This window comes from Acanthochromis polyacanthus, chromosome 23 (genome assembly GCF_021347895.1).
Source record: "Acanthochromis polyacanthus isolate Apoly-LR-REF ecotype Palm Island chromosome 23, KAUST_Apoly_ChrSc, whole genome shotgun sequence".
Taxonomy (NCBI): Eukaryota; Metazoa; Chordata; class Actinopteri; family Pomacentridae; genus Acanthochromis; species Acanthochromis polyacanthus.
Genome location: NC_067135.1, coordinates 19,415,983 through 19,437,366, shown reverse-complemented (window position 1 = coordinate 19,437,366; position 21,384 = coordinate 19,415,983). Strand labels below are relative to the sequence as shown.

The window sequence follows — 21,384 nt, the reverse complement described above, 5'->3', positions numbered from 1 at the left end:
TTTTTGAAATCTAGCTATGAGTGCATTCACGTAAAATGGGCTGTGCTGGCACAAGACGACCGATCATAAACATAGACATATCTCACGCTGCATATAGAACAAACGCCAAACTGAAACCAATTTGAGAAATTGAAAAACATGACACAGCCTAAAAGATGCACAGGTGCTGCAGCCAAAGCAGGAAGGAAAGCTGGCAAGCACTTGTCAAATCCTAAGGTGATAGGCATACCAGTGCCACTGGCCCGTCATTAATGCATGAGTACGTCTGACTGTTATTGCACTTATGTATTCTAATAAACTAATGTGTCGCTTGGTTGTATTCTCAGGATGTGTAAAATAGTTTATCAATCTTGGTAGCAAGTGAAGTTCAAATTTGAAAACTGAATTCAAACCAGTCGGGTTACTGCAATTTTTAATGACTAAACAAGTACAAGGCTTGAGTGCTTTCATCAGTCTCTGTTTTATGGTTATATTGCTACACAAAGGCCCATCGAACAATGATTTATCTTTTAAATTGCTTGTAGCTCTAAAAACTCTTGTCTGCACATTGAGCTGCCTGGGATCTTCCCAGAATGGTGATTTCATTGGCTAAGAGAAGTGATTGGTCAGTATGAGGTGTTTTTATGGATTTGTTCTGTTAACATAACTGGCTCGGGAACAGATTAGGTGTGCTGCATTAGTTGCTAGGGTGATGGTGGCACTCCAGCAAGAAGTGCAACACCATCATAACCCTAAAAAACCCAGGGTTAAACCTGAAGTTGCCAGGTCAACCCCGAATCCTGCATCTTAGCACAGGCCTCTGAATAGGTACTATCCAGAGGCCTATGCTGGATATGTGCAGGGTCCATACTTGTGTTGATCAAACAATTTAACACACAGAAAAGTGTTTACCAGGTGTTAGTTTGGGAGATTTTTGTGTACTTCTTTCAAGTATAATCCAGTGTGTAATGTTTTGTAATGTCCTAATCAGTAACACAAGATTTTCTGACTCTTTCTTTCCCTGATCCCTCTATCCTCCCCTCCCTAGCAGTGAGCCCCAGCTGTGGCCGGTGGGCATGGTTTTGGAGGGTAGCTCAGAGGCGCTGTGTCCCCCCCCATCTCTGGAGCTGCGCCCATCCTGCAATAAGAGCCAGCCCTCGCCTCCTCTGGGCTCAAGCTCACAACCCCACGACGGAGTCTTCCCAGAGGACAAGGAGCCTGTCAAGTACGGCGAGCTCATCGTCTTGGGGTGAGATGCCGAAGTGCTGTCTCTGCTTATGTACATTGTCTTTACATGTTTGCCTAAGGCTGAGTACGAGGCTTATATCCAGTCATAAGCATGTGGGATACAGGACATGGGTAACTCAAATCCAGCAGAGTAAGAACCTGTTGTCTTGTGATGATTCAAACTTGGTGATTCTGTGAGTGGTCCATCTTCAAATCTGGCCTTTGTTTTAAAATTTTATTTTTGCATGTAGGCTTTGGATCAGGTCCAATGTTTTGGATGCCAAAGACTTGCACTTTATATGTGGCTTTTATATTCAGGGGGGGGGAAACACTCCACAATCCAGCGACACTATATTCAGATTGATAACTGTTAAAGATTTTAAATAGAGTTGAAGATTGTATGGTTTCTTAGTTGACATACATCAGCACCTTTAATGTCAATGTGAAGGGTATTTTAGCACATAGCCCACAAATAGCATGGTTGGGCATACTAACAGAGCTATAGTTTTAAGTAATCAAGAGAGAAAAGTTGTCTAGAAATGCTAATGAAGGGGTTTATTCCCTTTTCATAAAGTCTGCCATTTTGAAAAAAATCAGATTATTCAACTGTATTAGGTTAGGTTTATTTATTATTTTAATATCTTTCTAGCACAAATTATAATCATAAAGGAGTCATCAGGTTCATTCAGATTTTTAAAGACTTCAGATGCCCAATTTAGGTTTTTTAATTGATCACCTAGAGCAGGGGTCGGCAACCTGTGGCTCCGGAGCCGCATGCGGCTCTTTCATCCCTCTGTTGCAGCTCCCTGTAACTTTGGAAAATAAATAATCAGCAGACTATTTAATTAAAATTTATTTCATTTTGGATTGTTATTTTTTAAAATTTTATTCTAAATTTGAAGATTATGGTGATCTTGTAACATCAAAATAAAATGTTTAAAATTTTCGTCTGTCAAAATATCCATCCCAGCCGTCAATCTCCGACACTCGCCGGCCTGCGGGTATTCATTTGGAGTCCTGTTGATCTTCAGATCCCAGTGTTTGCTCTACATTTATTCAGCAGCGGCGGGCCACCATTCCTAAATCCTAGCCGTCGCTCCTTCAAATTTCTTTCTTTTTTTGTTGTCACAAATACACCACTGCCACACGTCTCCGCCTTCACAGCAGAGTCCTGCATTGTGTCGGGTACTCATGAGTGCTAAGGTAAACTACGGACAATTGTCTTGCGCTGTATCTACTCTTTGATATGTCAGGTTAATACGACATTACTCGTGAGAACACGGCTCCATGTCACGTCCAGCATCCAGGCAGCAGGTCAGAGAGTCAGAGGAGTGTTGTCTTGGAAAATAGAGCAGCGACTTACCGGAGAAAAGTTATTAGCTTAAGATAAATAGATAAATAGATTTTACAAGTTAAACAGACATTCGCAAATTATTGATTTCCAGCTAACATTACGTAACATATGAGGTCCAGGAGCAAAAATGACATTAACCAAGTAAGATAAATATTAGTGGTAGGACACAATTAAAAAAATAAATCTATCTAATTAGAGGCTTTGTAATTAATTAATCACGACTGATTAACAAGGGCATAGAGGTAAAAAAGCGATATATGCAGTGTTGTCTTCATTTTAAATGCCAAAAGGATTTTGCAGCTCCCGGTGTTTTCTTTTCTGTGGGAAACACTCTTTGAGTGTTAAAGGTTGCCGACCCCTGACCTAGAGTATAATTTTGTTCCCAAACATGTTGCAAACTTGAAAAAATGGCAAACAGCACGTCAGTGTCAACTCCTTGTACCTTCTATTCTGAGTGAATCTAATTCAGGCTTCCATGGATGAGCATATGAATGCTGATTGAAATAATATAACCTTTAATCTCATGAATATGAACATGTATATTAAGCTTAGAATTTTTGCCTTTCATTTTCTTTTTGATACTGAACAAACAAATATATAAATGTGATGTTAACCAGTGGATTATCAGGCTCAATGAACCAGTAACTTAGCTTGCAGAGGATGCAAAATTGGAAGGTATCAAGAAAAAATTCTTACTTTCCACTGCAGCTAATCAATTGCTGACTTCGTTGAGGACATAAGCTCCATTAGCTTGTTAGTAGCCTCCATTCGGCACCACGCCTTCTAAGCCCTAGCCTTTACAGGTCAGGTTGAGCATATAATTTGTCCTGAGTGGTATGACATTGACTTAGTTGTCCTGGAGAAAAATAACTTAGGTTGTTAAGTCAATAAAGCTGCCCAGCCTACTGTAAAGTACCTTACAAAATGCAAAATGCAGAACATCTTATTCAAGTCAGTAGCTAAGAGAAAGAAATATATATTTGACTTCACACAAAGATGTCGTTAACACATGGAACCACAGGGACATATTAAGATCTTAACATCGAAGAGGAACACAAAAAGGCAGACACCGTATAGACTGCATATGAGGAAGGAGAGGAAAATCTCTTCCACAGGCATGTTGTGTTGCTATTGCAGGCAGAGACACAGACATATGCTTCCACTCCTCAACCTATTGATCCATCCTGTTGATGGATGATTAGACTGGCTTGGTTCTCTGTCAGGGTGATTACAGGGAGAGGGGATTACCTGCCCCCGACATTTTACAATATCCATCCAATCATGGCTTCTCTGTGACCAGTAGAACATGAGTGTCTGTTGTTCGTTATAAATGCACCTTAAAGCGGAGTAATCGTGGCTGCTAATGCTGGACATCTTATGCAAAATAAAATAAACTAAATCCGGGTTCAGGAAATCGTATTTTACAGAGTCTGCTGTTATTCACCTGACTGTCAGAATCAAATTCTCTACAAACAGTAGGTTAAATATGGGCATGATGCTAATTGACCTTCAGAGGGTACTTAATATAGGGAGTTGTAGTGAATTTTATGTAAGTAATCACATTTAGTGTGTAGATCTTAAAAGAAGAGGGTTGAATGTAAACCATTAATCAATAATTGCTGATGTTTGTGTGATGAAATGTTTGTTTCAGCTCCACTGGTGTGTTGAGAAAGACTGCATTTATTTATTTTTTGCCTCAAACACAAACATTGCAGAAACCATTCTTCATGTCACCTGCAATTAAATACAAAATTACAGTATGTTTCAGTGTCTAGAGGCTTAACTTGGGGCTAAACTATAGACCTGACGACCAGACAAGTGAGAATGAATTACAGTTTTTAGAAACAGGTGTGGACCCTTTTATTTAACAAAATGGAAAAGAGTTTGAACTTAAACCTTTTACAAATAAAAATACGCAATTAAAACTGCAAGCAACACTGAGTGGGCCCATGTTGGGATGTGGGGCATGTCGAGGTGTGGTGTATGTCGGGGTGTGGCAGAAATGTCAGGGTGTTCAGACTTAGCTGACCAATTTCAAGGATTATATCACAAAGTATCCAGCAAATGTAACGGCGTAACTTCCTGTTACCAAAAGGTAGCGCTTTGACTATGACTCAGTGTTGGGATGTGGATGTCTTCAGACTCAGACTCTTGGGGTTACCCACTGTGAGGAGTTTGCTCTTGAAAATGATTAAAAATGCCCAAAAATCTTAGCCTAGCCCCGCTAGACAACCCACGGCAACGAATTTAATTCTCTGCCAGGGTGGGTCTAGTTACCCTCCATAAGGCTCGAGGTTGGATTCTCCTAAAACTGGCCGGACGAATCACCATGAAGTGTAGAGTCAGAAGGCGGGCGTAACTAAGTGACGACAGAGGCGCGATGATTCTGACAGAAACAACCGGCGCACAATAAACAGTTATCTTTCGACTCAGCTTTGTCCACAGCCCTTAAAGATTTGAAGCTAAAATTCAACTTGAAAGATAAACAAAGGACGGCACTGAAGTGTTTCATTGAGAAGAAAGACGTATTTGGACTTATGCCGACGGGATATGGCAAATCCTTAATATACCAGTTGGCTCCGCTGGTTGGGAAGCTAAGGGGACTTAGCCACAATCCGCCGGTGCTCTAGGACCTACGTCAGCCTATTCGTTGCGCTGATTGGTTGTATACCTACCCAATTGCTGCAGAGTGATTTGATAGACAACCTTTTAGCCCGCCTCCCTCCCTGTCGAGCGGTCCCAGACCCTTGTGCCTTCAGAACATGGGTCGGTACTCGGACCCTAATTAGCAAAGTGAAAGAAATTGAATGTCACTTATGAACTACTTTGTCCTTTAACCTTGTTATTACAATGATCACAGCTGAGTACATTTTGTTTTTATGCTCAACAGGCACAATGGGTCACTGGCAAATGGGGACAAAGGTCGCAGAAGAAGTCGCTTGGCCCTTTACAAGAGACCCAAAGCCAATGGGGTCAAACCTGATGTTATCCATAATGTCTCCACTCCTCTGGTGTCAAAGGTAAGATATCAGCTTTTAAGTTTATTATCATTTTGAACACTCATACTGGAGGGTGTAAGTACATGGAGACGTAAAAATCAAGAAAGATGACAGTAATAATTTTGTATGTCCTCCGACAGAGTCCCATTGTTTAATGAGTAGCAGAAACAAACCCTCAGAAATGTTCATCTATTAAGTTAAAACATTTTTGGTTTAAAAATCAGTAAACATATGAATATTTAAATGGCCACTAAATACCTGTAAGTGTCATAAACAGAATAGATAATATACTGAACATGGTTTCAGTTAGCAATTCAATTGACTGTTAAAAGTAACTACATCAACAATGCTAAACATGGTCGAGTTACTGTGCAAAATGTAATGGCTAAAATTCTCCAACATTATTTTGAAACTCACGCTTCAGCTTGGGAGGAACCTTTTGACAACTCAGATTTTCATGATCTGCCCTACAGGATTTCATTGTCCTCAGATAATAAACCTCCAAAGTCATCAAGTTCATGTTTGTGGTTGGAAGCGAAATATGAACAGCTGTTCACATATTTCAAATTTAGAACTTTTCAACCAACGACCTCATAAGGTTAAAATGTTCAAGTCAGTTCTCAAATCTTTGCTTTTTGATCAAACGTATAACTTTTGTCTCAGCCTCAGCTCCACTTTGGTGTTAATAAACTAAAGTAAGATGGTGAAAATGTCAAATATCACATACATTACATCATGTTCATGTTATATCAGAGTAATTGTAATTACTAATTTTCCACTTGTAAATAGTGTTAAGGTCAAGATCTAAGTCTGAAAATGACTGCCGAAGTTAAATTTTCTGAATGCTCTGACAGATCCAACTTGTCAGTAGAAAGTATGAAAGTGATGCAAGTCAAAGTCTCATGTTAAAAGGAATGAAATGCTTGAAGATTCTGCTCTACTGAACCATCAAAGTATTTTTTTAGCAGTTTTTGCATGTTAGCGTTGTGTTGACATGGGTGTTTTATTTATTAATTAATTTGTAAATGGCAAAGTTATGTAAGTGTGTTAATACGCTCCAAAGGTGTAAACACTGCTCCAACTTCCTTCAAAATGTGCTATGTTCTTCTTTCAATCATATGTGTATACCGCAAATGCTCTGCACTGCATATTCACAGATCAGCCACAGCGTTAAAACCACTGGCAGATAAAGTGACTGACGTAGATTATTTCATTACAGTGGCACTTGTCAAATGGCAGGCCATGTTAGGCAACATTCCTAATAAAACTGTGATGGCAAAACAACTAGCTCACAGCGTTTCCAGTGTAGCAGGACTTGTTGGGCATTCCCAGCATACAGTGGTTAATACCTACAAAAAGTGGCCCAAGAAAGAGCAACAGATCTTTAATCCCAGCAAGCATCTATGTAATGTGCCGGAAAAAACAAATCCAATCATTGAAGGCTCCACCTCAAAACTTCCAGGACTTAAAGGATCTTGTTGCCGGATGCCACAGAACATCTTCAGAGGTATGTGGAATCCATGCCTCGACGGGTCAGAGCTGTATTGGCAGCACAAGGGCATTGACACAGTATTACACAGGTGGTATTAATGTAGTGGCTGATCAATGTTTGCTTTGAATTATCACTTGCATATTGCTGTCACACATTAGATGCTCACTCTCCATCGTAACAGTAAGTCAGCAAATACAATTACAGCAGCCACTGTAAATTACATGCACAGTTGTTCCTCTCGAACAGGAAATGTCCTCTTGGTAGATTTTCCTAGAGGCCAGACCTTCAGCTCTCCTTGCCATGTGACCTGGATAATATATTTTCCATTGGCAGGCACTCAGCAACAAAAGCCAGCACAGCATCTCCTACACACTGTCACGGAGCCACTCTGTCATTGTGGAGTACACCCATGACACCAACACAGATATGTTTCAGGTCAGTGTCTGCACTCGTGCAACACACACACACACACACACACACACACACACACACACACACACACAAGCCAACTCAACATTTTAGCTGTGTGACCTACTGTAGAAATAAGACATTGAAAGGCAAAAAAGATGCAGGAAATCATGTAAAAACACCATGAAAACATATCGTAAACAACAGAAAGGACAACACCTTTTGCCATGGCCTCTGCGAATTCAGCACAAACTTTACTGTGATTAGGAAAACTAAAAAGTTGTCATCCTAAGAACATTAACTGAAAGTAATGAAATGTAGGCAGTTTACAGAAACAGCTTCATAATCAACCCTTCTAGCCTTTCTGTTTACATTATTGCAGGATTTGGTAGTTTTGATGCAACAGATAACACTAACTGGATGCAACTCCAGTTTTATTAGCCAATTGGACATAAAATAATGGAGGTTTGTTATGTTACATTGGGGGTTCAGGCATATGGGTTCTGTAAAGCGTCTTGAGACAATCTGAATTGTAATTGGCGCTATATAAATAAAACTGAATTGAATTGAACTAATTGAATTGAATTGCAAATGGAAATGTTACAGAGTAGAAGACTGCTATCTGACAAGGACATAGAGACAGACTAAAATTTGGTACTAGTTGTCCAGCTGTTTAACCAATCAGGTTTGAACAGCTTTTTAGGGATGCTCAGAAGTACTTAGCCTGAAGTAGATCATTTCTTCTCCCCCAAAAAGGGCCCTGAAAGAGGTTTTTCAAGGATGCTTCTTGCCATCAGAACATACTCCAAAGGTTCAGGTTGCCCTAAAACAGCTTTCAAATTCCTGCAGTCAAAAAAGGCCTAATGTCGCGTTCATCTCTCAGGTATTACTCAATCTAGATAGTTTTTAAAGGTCCATTGTATCCAGGGATAGCGCTAATTTAACTAGCATACCAGCCAGTAAACTTGTTTTTGAAAACAAGAGCAATTATTACATTTACAGTGGGGCAAAAAAGTATTTAGTCAGCCACCAATTGTGCAAGTTCTCCCACTTAAAATGATGACAGAGGTCTGTAATTTTCATCAGAGGGACACTTCAACTGTAAGAGACAGAATATGGAAAAAAAATCCAGGAAATCACATTGTAGGATTTTTAAAGAATTTATTTGTAACTTATGGTGGAATAAAAGAATTTGGTCAATAACAAAAGTCCAAATCAGTACTTTTTAATGTAACCTTTGTTGTCAATGACAGAGATCAAACATTTACGGTAGTTCTTCACCAGGTTTGCACACACTTTAGCTGGTATTTTGGCCCATTCCTCCATGCAGATCTCCTCTAAAGCAGTGATGTTTTGGGGCTGTCGCCGGGCAACACGGACTTTCAACTCCTTCCACAGATTTTCTATGGGGTTGAGGTCTGGAGACTGGCTAGGCCACTCCAGGACTTTGAAATGCTTCTTATGGAGCCACTCCTTTGTGTGTTTGGGATCATCGTCATGCTGGAAGACCCAGCCACGTTTCATCTTCAATGCTCTCACTGATGGAAGGAAGTTTTGGCTCAAAATCTCACGATACATGGCCCCATTCATTCTTTCCTTAACACAGATCAGTCGTCCTGTCCCCTTTGCAGAAAAACAGCCCCAAAGCATGATGTTTCCGCCCCCATGCTTCACAGTAGGTATGGTGTTCTTGGGATGCAACTCAGCATTCTTCTTCCTCCAATCTCGACGAGTTGAGTTGATACCAAAAAGTTCTATTTTGGTTTCATCTGACCACATGACATTCTCCCAATCCTCTTCTGGATCATCCATATGCTGTCTGGAAAACTTCAGACGGGCCTGGACATGTGCTGGCTTAAGCAGGGGGACACGTCTGGCACTGCAGGATTTGATTCCCTGTCGGCGTAGTGTGTTACTGATGGTAGCCTTTGTTACTTTGGTCCCAGCTCTCTGCAGATCATTCACCAGGTCCCCCTGTGTAGTTCTGGGATTTTTGCTCACCGTTCTCATGATCATTTTGACCCCACAGGATGAGATGTTGTGTGGAGCCCCAGATCGAGGGAGATTATCAGTGGTCTTGTACATCTTCCATCTTCTAATAATTGCTCCCACAGTTGATTTATTCACACCAAGCTGCTTGTCTATTGTAGATTCACTTTTCTCAGCCTGGTGCAGGTCTACACTTTTGTTCCTGGTGTCCTTTGACAGCTCTTTGGTCTTGGTCATGGTGGAGTTTGGAGTCTGACTGTTTGAGGCTGTGGACAGGTGTCTGTTATACAGATAACGAGTTCAAACAGGTGCCATCAATACAGCTAACGAGTGGAGGACAGAAGAGCTTCTTAAAGAAGTTACAGGTCTGTGAGAGCCAGAGATCTTGCTTGTTTGTAGGTGACCAAATACTTATTTTCCACCATGATTTACAAATCCTACAATGTGATTTCCTGGATTTTTTTCCCCCCATATTCTGTCTCTCACAGTTGAAGTGTCCCTATGATGAAAATTACAGACCTCTGTCATCATTTTAAGTGGGAGAACTTGCACAATTGGTGGCTGACTAAATACTTTTTTGCCCAACTGTATTTTTTACACAGATAAAACAAATGAGATACTGTTTAGAAATATTACAAATAATAGGAGAAGAATTAGAAAGATTTCAGTGTAGCTATATTTTTTAAACCAGGCTGCTCTTTCTCCTGATCAAAGCTTACCTAGCCACTTCCTGATTGATCTTTTCAGAACGTGTTATTCTACTGAAAGATAGCATACTAAAATACTGGCCTTTTCCTTTAAGGCATCTTTTAAATGTATATATTTTGTCAAATAGTAAGTTCGCCTGTCAGCTCTGCAGAGTCAAAGAACAAAATAATACACAGGTACACCTCTCAATGGGTACAGAGAAAATATTTTAGCACAACTCAAGAATGCCTTGTCATGAAGACAGGGGAGGTAAAAATATATGAAAGAAGATGAGTCAGACCTGTCTGCTCTCAGCAGTTCACAGTTGTTTTCTTACCACCTTCTCTGAAGGAGATCGACAAAAAGGCGTGATTTCAGCACACAGACTCAACAGGGCTCCACTCAGCTCTATCCATATGTGTCTGTCTGCCTCTGCTTGCTGTGTTAACGGCCAGGTTGCATTACAAAACACGTGTCTCTCTTATCTTTACTGATATTCAAGTATCTGTTGCTGACATTTTTACTCCCCCAGTAATACATTAAAGATGATTAGAAATTGCATTTTCAAATTTAAACACCACATCTATCTTTTCAGCAACAAAATCCCTGTAACTCTGGATAACCCATGGAGCAGGGTCTGCAAATTTCACAAGGACCTTCTTCTTTATAGACAGTAGTACCAATAACAAAATTCTGTAATTTTTGTTGTAGATACTCTCAGTGTGGACTATTCAAATTTTTACAAGTGACTGAAATGCAAGTAGCAACATGTTGGCCTAAAACAGGGGTCGGCAACCCGCGGCTCTTTCAGCCCTCTGTTGTGGCTCCCTGTAACTTTGGAAAATAAATTGTTCTGCCTTTCAGGTGCGTTTCAATGCATTTTAATATAGAGAGTTATATTGTGAAATTACCGCTCTTATTTTGCCGTGTCACTCCACCGGATGTGCTGCTGGGATGCAGAGAGACGACTCGGACCTTCCAATTCCCACACGTTTCATGTCTTTTTTTTTGTTTTACTCCTGGAGAAGCAACGCCTGTAGTTTCACATCGTTTTGTACTCAAGAATGGCAAGCCTGTATATTAAAGCTCCACTCCAAGAAAGACACGTTACTCGCAAGAACACGGCTCAATGTCATTTCCAGGCAGCAGGTCAGAGAGTCAGAGGAGTGTCATCTTGGAAAATAGGGCAGCGACTTACCGGAGAAAAGTTATTAGCTTAAGATAAATAGATTTTACAAGTTAAATAGACATTCGCAAAATATTGATTTCCAGCTAACATGTAACATATGAGGTCCAGGAGCAAAAATGACATTAACCAAGTAAGATAAATATTAGTGGAAGGACATAATTAAAAAATGAATGTATTTAATTAGAGGCTTTGTAATGAATTAATCACGACTGATTAACAAGGGCATAGAGGTAAAAAAGCGATAAATGCAGTGTTGTCTTGATTTTAAATGCCAAAAGGATTTTGCGGCTCCAGGCGTTTTCTTTTCTGTGGGAAACGGGTCGAAATGACTCTTTGAGCGTTCAAGGTTTCCGACCCCTGGCCTAAAATATTAAGCCAGCACCGCGAACAGTTCCTCATTTGAGGGTGACTCCAAAAGTAGTCATCCCCCACAGACCCCTAAGTTAAAATGCCCAGCTTTACAGTAGAAATAGACATATTTACAATGCTACAAAGAAAATCCCAAACCTTTTGGTCTCTACAGCTCATTTCCTTATTCAAACTGTACAGATGGCGATTTTTTTTTTTTAATGTTACACACCATTTTAGATTATATTAAGGGTTAAATTTAGCCACTGTGTGACAGGTGGATGCTGTCATAGGACAAATCTTTCAAAGGATGCCAAGCCATGTCTCAAATTTTATTGTAATATTACGTAGGAGGACCATGTAGAAGATCATAACACAGAACCCTGTGAACCCTGCCATGCCCTTCACCTCCTCTCCTCAGAGGAACGTTTTCACCGAGCCCTTGTCGTCACCTCTGGAAGCACATGCACTCAACGGTCTACACCTGGCCCAGGTCACCAGAAGGACTGTTCAGCTTTCCCTTGTATTGACTGGCAATCATTAAAAAATTATCTTGTTCCACCCCATTCACTAATCCAACTCTCCCCTGGTTCTTGGGTACTCATGGCTAAAGAAATGCACATTGACTGGACCCTGGAAGTACTGATATCTGGGATCTCTGATTGCCATGTCATCTGCCTCTGCTCAGCCCTGGCCGCTGCTGCAGAATGTTCTGGCACCACCCATCAACCTGGCTCAAGTGCTCCAGCAGTATCATGACCTCATCCAGATGTTCAGTACAGACCAAGCCTTCACCTTACCCCCGCGCCGACCCTACGACAGTGCTATCGACCTCCTAACCGGAGCATCCTTGCAACTGTTTATATAACCTGTCACAGCCTGAACAAGCAGCTATGCAAATCTACATTGGGGATTGACTAGCTGACAGAATCTATTGCCCTTCCTCCTCTTCAGAGGGCTTTTTTATGTGTTAACATTGGCTGACACACTCAACACACAAACGCTCACACACAACTATGCCACCCACTGCCCTCTGACAAATGCACGGTAAGATTGTAGCTTGGCTATATGATCGTGACTGATCTCTCTCTGTCTTGGTTCTCTCAGATTGGCCGTTCCACAGAGAGCATGATTGACTTTGTGGTGACGGACACGGCAGGCAGCAGTGGTGGTCAGGGCGGTGGTGCAGCGGGGGAGGGTGGAGGTGCAGGCCAGTCAGCCCAGAGTACCATCTCCCGCTACGCCTGCCGCATCATGTGTGAACGCAGTGCTCCCTACACAGCCCGCATCTATGCCGCTGGCTTCGACTCCTCTAAGAACATCTTCCTCGGGGTGAGTGTTCTCTCTTTCCCAGTCTTCTGTTGGTAAAGTACATAGGGACTGGTAACCGTAGCAACCATGGTGAGAGCGACAGCAGGGTTGTGCCACCCACGTGTGACATCATAGCTGTGAGAATTAGTGTTGTAGTGCATGGGACCTGGCTGGAGGACACAGTGTTCACTTTTGTGCGTTCGTGCATGTGTGCACGTGCAAGAGTACATATGTGTCTTCCCTACAGAGGATGCTTCCTTGTGATGTTACTCCTGTGTTATGAAAGTACTTTGGCACTTACAAACTGCTTCTGGTTGCATGTTTCTCCCTATGATATGCTATGGTGTAGAGAAACACAAGTGTGGTTATATCACTGGTCAGTAAACAGACAACATATTCTAAATCATTATAGAAACGCTGTACACATAAACACTGTATATGTGGTGCTTAGTGTGATCAAGTGCTTCATACTTTTCTATTTTCGCCTAATTAGTGTATTTATGGCTTGACTTGGCTGAAAAGGAAAGCAGTATTGCTGCTGGCTCCACTGTGGAGGAGTTTTCCTGATAAAGAAAGTGACTTTAGTGGACAAACTTTGTTCACCATCTGAAATAGAAATGAAACAATAAATTTAAAAAGCATATACACATGATAAAAATACATAACAAAATAACGAATATGTCTAATATCAGTAGTTTATCTTCAAGATTGAGCGATCATTTTAGTGATCAGATAGAATGGGTTCATGTTGGAGGGGTTTGCTTACACTGTGTAAAGACAAGACAACATGACTAACTTGTCATCTAGTTTGCAACTTGTTGCCTATTGCTTGCCCTGATGGATCTATTTTTAGTGCCACACTCCAAGATCTCAGCATTTACTTTGAGTAAAATACTATCATAGCCATTTAGGAAAAAATGAGAATAAGAAAAAAGAAACTTCATTATAAGCTAGCCTGATAGCGAAGTGTTATTTACCATTTTTATCTAGAAGATGATGAGTGTTATTGCCAGTTCAAGACACTTAGCGTTGCAGTGATTGGGTTATGTGACGTTCAAGTGGTATGTGTTCATATTTGGAATGGGCAGAAGACAATACTTCAATATTCCACCTTCTGTGCTACTTCACATGATCTGGCTAATGCAGCCTCAATAGAGCAAAAGCCAGTGTCCTCCTTGTGCCAGTCCCAAGTCCGGATAAATGCAGAGGGTTGTGTCAGGAAGGGCATCCGATGTAAAAACCTATGGCAAATTAAGTCTGTGAATCCATCCTCTGACTTCCATACTGGATCGGTCGAGGCCTGGGTTAACAACGACTGCAATCAGTGCTGTTGACCCACAGGGTGACAGTGGAAATTGGGCTACTTTGGGTTGAAGAAGGAGAGGAGAAAGGTGTGTTCGTGGGCAGAGAGAGGAAAGTCAAGAGTCTAGGACTGAGATTAGAGACATTGAATGTTGGGACTGTGACAGGAAAAACTAGAGAGTTGGTTGGCATGATGCAGAGGAGGAAGGTGGATATGCTGTGTGTTCAGGAGACCAGGTGGAAATGTTGCAAGCCTAGAAGTTTAGGAGCATTGTTCAAGCTGTTTTATCATGGCATGGATAGGAAGAGGAATGGAGCAAGAGTTATCTTGAGGGAGGAGCTTGTAAGGAATGTTGTGGAGGTAAAACATAGTGTCAGAGTGATAAGTGGAGCTGGACCCGAATTTCCCGAATATCTGAATATTCGTTCGCTACGGTGGTATCCGGATATAAATTTTGGTATCCGAATATTCGGCCCACAACCCCCCGCGTTACTGTCTTCCCTCCGCCTTCGGCCCACATCGGCTCATCCCATCGTGTGATCACATAAACATATACACATATGTCTATGACATATACACATATGTCTATGTGATCACCCCCTCCTCCCCCCAGAAGAAAATAGGAATATTCGGAGCTCGTCTCTTCCCTTCGCCTTCGGCCCACTTTGGCTCATCCCGCTGTGTTCGCCTCATCTCGGCTCATCCATTCGTGTTTGTTACCACCACCCGAATGGCTGGGTGGCTGCAGACTCTGATGTCATGCTTCACTTCGTTGCATAAACACAAGACAAGATGCCGAAGACCTAAGGAGGGAGGGACTGATTTATACAGGTTGGCAAGAGAGATTTAGAGATGGGAAGGATGTGAGGCAGGTTAGGATGATTAAGGATAGAGATGGACATGTATTGACAGGTGTCAGAAGTTCAATGGGAAGATGGAAAGAGTACTTTGAAGAGTTGATGAATGAGGAAAATAAGAGAGAATGAAGACTGGAAGAGGTGACTATTATAGACCAGGAAGTAGCAAAGATTAGTAAGGATAAAATGAGGAGGATAATAAGGAGGACAAAGAGTGGAAAGGCTTGGTCCTACCTGTGATGGTATGGCATGTGTGTAGGAGAGGTGGCAGTAGAGTTTCTGATTAGGTTGCTCAGAGAGTGAGGAGATGCCTGAGAACTGGAGGAGAATTGTGCTGGTGCCAATTTTTAACAAGGGAGATTTGAAGAGTTGTGGCAACTACAGAGGCATAAACAGACCCATGCAAAGTTGATGAGCCATACAATAAAGTTATGGGAAAGAGTAGTATAAGTTAGACTAAAGATCAAAGTGAGCATTTGTGAGCAGTGGTGAGAGCAGGTAGCAGGTGGAAGAAAATCTAGAGAGGTGGAGGTTTGCCCTGGAAAAGAGAAGAATGAAGGTTAGTCCCAGCAAGACATGATACATGTGTGTGAATGAGAGGGACCCAAGTGTAAGGGTGAAGTTACAGGGAGTAGAGATAAAGAAGGTGGATAATTTAAAGAACTTAGGGTCAACAGTCTAGGGCAATGGAGAGAGTGGAAGAATCGTGTGCAAGCAGGTTGGAACAGATGGAGAAAAGTGTGATGTGTGATAAAAGAGCATCAGCAAGAATGAAAGGAAGAGTGTACAAAATGGTGGTGAGGCCAGAGATGTTGTATGTTTTAGAGACAGTGACAGTGAGGAAAAGACAGGAGGCAGAACTGGAGGTAGCAGAGATTAAAATGTTGAGGTTCTCTTTGTGAGTTAACAGGGTGGATAAAAATAAACAGATAAAGTCTGAGAGGCCAGACTAAGATGGTTTGGACATGTACAGAGGAGGGATAGTGAATATATTGGTAGAAGGATGCTGAGCTTTGAACTGCAAGGCAGGAGGCCTAGAGGAAGACCAAAGAGGAGGTTTATAGATATAGTGAAAGAAGACATGAAGGTAGTTGGTAGTTGAGAGATGAGGATGCAGAGAATAAGGTTAGATGGAAGCAGATGGCTTGCTGTGGCGACTGCTAAAGGGAAAAGCCAAAAGGAAAAGAAGAAGATGCTCTGGGTGTCATCTATTCCATCTATCAATTATGTCATTACACATCTGGGCTCTCTTTGACTGTATGTCTAATTCAAATTTAACCAGTAGGGCTTTAAGGTTGCATATCATTGTGAATACGAGGATTCATGCATCATACATTTAGCCCAACTCCCTGTATGGATTCCCACAACACAAATGAATCAACTGCACATTTGCTTGAAGAGTGAAAATTATCCTGTATTTACACTGCTTTTTTAGTTTTCCTTGTTTGTAACCAAACACATGAAGGAGGTTGTCAAAAATTTGCATCATGTTGCGTAGTGCATATGTGTGAAATGTGTCTATGTACACATATACCATATTGTAACATGCAGAGAAGCACTGCACTGCACTTTAAATTTTCCTTCTTTAGTTAGCAGACTTGTCTTTGTTCTATTCTGAAATGTAAAGTCTCAGGAACCACAGCAGAAGCCTTTGGGGTGGGGCGATCTGAAACGTGACATCAAGGTGCACAGACCCATGCAAACCAATAATAATCCTCTTTCATGACAGCATGACTTCATCCCATGCAAGATTCATCAGGACCCCCGACAACTAGGCCAGCAGAGAGATAACGTCAGCAGCACACACATACCAAACACAAAAACATTCACATCACGACTGAAGCTTGTATAACTCCCCCAGTCATCAGAACCACATTTAGACTGATATATGGAACAAAACACGTCCTTTTTTAACAATTAGGCTGCATGGGTCACCTTTAAACTGTACTATGGATGTGATACGGATAAGATTGTTATTGTGCCATTGAGTCACTGATAATGATCATTAGTGGGAAGACCTTGAAGGAAAAGTCCTTGAGATTTTCATCATAACAGGGTCATAGTTTGATACTATTTATTATTTTAAGTAATGCTCATTGTATTTACATACGGAGTGAAATCAGCCTTCCCAGTTTCATATCAGAAGGCAAAAGATTTGGGAAAGTAATTTAGCCAATTGCCATGCTCTTATTTAGATGTGAACAAAGATTTTTTTTAAATCCAGTCCTAACCCTCGCACTTCTGACCAACACTGTACTAGTTTCTACAGCAAAGCAAAGTTTGGTTTCTAAAAAGGAGTTAAACTGTCATCTCAAATCACGATTGACTGAATGCATTTATTCAGACTATTTACATTATTATACATATTATATTATTGTCTTTTATAATATTATTATATTATTTACAGCATAATTTATGACATAATTGAAAGAGCTCTAGTCAAACCATAAACCGAGAAAAATGTTGAAACAGTCAAGAAATGTGCCATTCCACTGTGTTTCATGCATTAATGTGAAGAAACTTACATTTTCTTCACTGCTTCTTACACATACAATGTTGTCCTCCATGTTTTGTCTTTAGAGTGGTGCAGAAGCTTCAGGGAACGCTTCATCCATGCTTCATCCATGTCATCATTTATTTATACAGTGTGGTTGCAATGCAGTTTGTCGCATTTTGCTTTTATTAATGCAGCAACTTTTCCACCTCAGCCATGAGTAAAAATAGATTGTGCAATGTTTCAGGAAACGTGCGTGAAACGTGGGTGAAAATGCACCTTTTGTGACATGTTTGGTGCAAGATATCCCTATCAAGAGAAACCTGAAAAAATAAAGCAATTATACTAGATAAAACTGTAATATTATGACTATGATTTCACTTTCAGTAATTAGCCTGTTGTGATAAGTTTAGGCTCATTTCTTTCACTTCACTTGGCTTTTGGTTTCTTGGGGTTTAAGTGTGCTAGCATGACTAAAATTCATCCAGTGAAGTGATTATTTTCTCGGTCTCAATGAAGTGTTTATAGAACAAAATTTCCAGGCTTTGTTTTTGTGCCTTAGCCTTTAAAAGCTATATGAGCTACACATGCCAGAAATTTGCTGTTTCATTCTGTTAGAGCTGATTGGTGTGGATAATATATTCTTTCTTTCTCACAGGGAAAGGTTTATTCTTAGGCGTGGGTGCATCTCTGTGCATTAGTCAGTACAGTAGTCATTCTGTACTGAGCTAAATATAGCAGCAGAGAAAAGCAAGTTGGCTGTTTTTCTCACCAGCCACCTCTGACATCCACCTCCACTATCATCCCTCTGTGCCTCACCGTCATTCCTCTAACCTTTATGTCTGCCTGCTTTGTGTGTATGTCCATGTGGGGGTCTCTCAGGAGCGGGCTGCCAAATGGAGGACATCGGATGGCTTGATGGACGGCCTGACTACCAACGGGGTGCTGGTGATGCACCCGGCGGGAGAGTTTGTGTCTGAGCCAGCTCCGGGCGTCTGGAGGGAAATCTCAGTGTGTGGCAATGTCTTTGCCCTGAGGGAGACCCGTTCAGCCCAACAGAGGGGAAAACTGGTAAGATGAAGGAGACTAGTGAAAATTTTTCTTATGTCAGCTTGATAAGTGTTGAGGTCGCTGAACTTGATTTGACTCAAAAACTTGAAACTGCAGAGCTTTCTTGTGAATATTGTTTCACCACATTCACATATATCAGGCATAACATTATGACCACCCGCCTAATATTGTGCTGGTCCCCCTTTTCCTGCCAAACCAGGCCTGACCTGTCCACTAGACCCTTAAAGTGTGCTGTGGTATCTGGTACCAAGATGTTAGCAGCAGATCCTTTAAGTCCTGTAAGTTACGAGGTCCGTCCTCCATGGATCAGACTTCCAGCGCATCCCACAGATGCTCCATTGGATTGAGATCTGGGGAATTTGGAGGCCAACACCTCAAACTGGTTGTTGTGCTCCTCAAATCATTCCTGAACCATTTTTGTTTTCTGACACAACACATTATCCTGCTGAAAGAGGCCACAGCCATCAGAGAATACTGTGTCCATGAAAGGGTGTACATGGTGTGCAACAATGCTTATGTAGGTGGTATGTGTCAAAGTAACATCCCAATGGATGACAGGACCCAAGGTTTCCCAGTAGAAAATTGCCCAAAGCATCACACTGCCCTCACCAGCCTGAAAAGTGAACCAACATGATGTCAAGGCAAGATGGAAGTCAATCAGACATCACATTTGAACCATTCATATGTTGACATTATTATTTTTACTTTGCAAAATCCTATAAACCAAAACTATTTTGCAGATAGAGAGTTTAAGTTTAAAAAAGAGATGCAATGAAAACTAAAGAACGCATCCATGTTGGAACCACCAGATGCTCATATGTCTGCATGAATATTTATATATATGGTATTAGAACCAATTTCATTCAGCAACATTTTCTCGAATTTGCTTTTTTTTTTTCTTAGCTAAGAAATTGATAGAAACAAAACTAGTGACTGCTCTTACTGAAGATACTGTACATTCCAATCCTTCTTTCATTACCTGTACTAATGGTAAACATTTGACACAAATGTGCTGCTTATGATAGTAGTTTGACAGAAGCAAGGTAAACCTGATGGGTTGTAACTGTCTGAACCAAAACTAGTTGCTCACAGTGCCATCAAGTGGTGGCATAGAAGGGGAAGGCCACTCGATCCCATAGTACAGAGTGTACCAGTCCCCTACAGAGCTGTTCCAAGTTTAAGAAATCCTACCACTATGCCCTGTAACAAACCATCAGCTTTAAGGATAGTGATTTGATGGGTACTGGAAGAAGAAAGATCAGATCGTATATCCCGTCTGTGATAATAAGCTGTCTGTCTCCTTATCTTTCCCCTTCTACCTCTCCTTCTGTTCACTTCTTAAGGTTGAAAATGAGTCAAATACCCTCCAGGATGGTTCTCTGATTGATCTGTGTGGAGCTACCCTGCTGTGGAGGACTCCTGCTGGATTGCGCCACACCCCCACCCTCAAACAGCTGGAGTCCCTTCGGCAAGAGCTGAACGCCGCCCGGCCCCAGTGTCCTGTGGGCTTCAATACCCTGGCCTTCCCCAGCCTGGCCCAGCGTGAGATTGTAGACAAGAAGCAGCCCTGGGTTTATGTCAACTGCGGCCACGTACACGGCTACCACAACTGGGGCTACCGGAAGGAGAAGGGTCCTGCCGGCCCTGGAGGCACAGCACCAGCCAGCACCGGGGAGAGGGAGTGCCCCATGTGCCGGAGAGTAGGCCCCTATGTACCGCTGTGGTTGGGCTGTGAGGGCGGATTGTACCTGGATGCTGGGCCACCCACTCATGCGTTCTGCCCCTGTGGCCATGTATGTTCAGAAAAGACAGTCGTGGGGTGGAGCCAGATCCCATTACCCCATGGCACCCATGCCTTCCACGCTGCCTGCCCCTTCTGTGGTACCTGGTTGACAGGAGAGCAGGGCCACATCAAACTCATCTTCCAGGGCCCCGTCGACTGAAGCCTAGACCTGGGAGCCACTCAGAGGAAAGTACTGATGGATCACAGAGGACGGCCTGCTGACTAAAGACTGTGTGCTATAACAGAAATGTGAACACACTGATGACAAATACAGGAAAGGGACTGTTGACATGATGAACTGAAAGCAACATGCAATAGTATATGCCAAGGCTTCACATGGATTATGAGGTGTATGGAGAGTATGTAAATAAATTGTGTTGAAATGAATATGTCTTAAGTTATCTTTTGTTCTCCTCTTTGAGCGCCTGCTGAATCTTAGCATTCCAGCTGGTCTACATGTGTTCATGTGAACTACAGGTCTTCATCTATGTAGCTGGTTGACCAGTGTAGCGTAATTATGAAGCTCTGGACCTATTTTGATCGCTTTTCCAAATACACTGTGCTCACCAAATTGGCAAGACACACAGGCTGGAAGCCAAACCTGAGGTTAATCAGACCTTTTTGAAATACAATTCTAACATGCAAGGTAAAACACTAAGCCCAACAGGCTGATGTACATGTATAGATCAGACACAATCCAAGCATGCTTTATACACACGTGGACAAAATTGTTGGTACCCCTCAGTTAAAGAAGGAAAAACCCACAATTCTCACTGAAATCACTTGAAACTCACAAAAGTAACAATAAATAAAAATTTATTGAAAATTAAATAATCAAAATCAGCCATCACTTTTGAATTGTTGATTAACATAATTATTTTAAAAAACAAACT

General features: G+C 41.6%; 1 protein-coding gene across 3 annotated transcripts in view; it reads left to right on the top strand.

Moving 5' to 3' along the window:
* The window catches only part of peli3 (pellino E3 ubiquitin protein ligase family member 3), a 38,078-nt gene extending 17,200 nt beyond the window's left edge, over positions 1-20,878 (top strand). For 2 of the 3 annotated variants that reach the window (XM_051943606.1, XM_051943605.1), the window contains exons 2-7: positions 1,028-1,228; positions 5,451-5,580; positions 7,385-7,486; positions 12,780-13,004; positions 18,520-18,708; positions 20,052-20,878. In XM_051943606.1, the coding sequence (XP_051799566.1) occupies positions 1,056-1,228; positions 5,451-5,580; positions 7,385-7,486; positions 12,780-13,004; positions 18,520-18,708; positions 20,052-20,651 (1,419 nt within the window). In that variant the 5' untranslated portion in view covers positions 1,028-1,055 and the 3' untranslated portion in view covers positions 20,652-20,878. The remainder of the gene's footprint in view (positions 1-1,027; positions 1,229-5,450; positions 5,581-7,384; positions 7,487-12,779; positions 13,005-18,519; positions 18,709-20,051) is intronic. The other variant, XM_051943607.1, reaches the window with a different exon arrangement.
* The last annotated feature ends 506 nt before the right edge of the window (positions 20,879-21,384 follow it).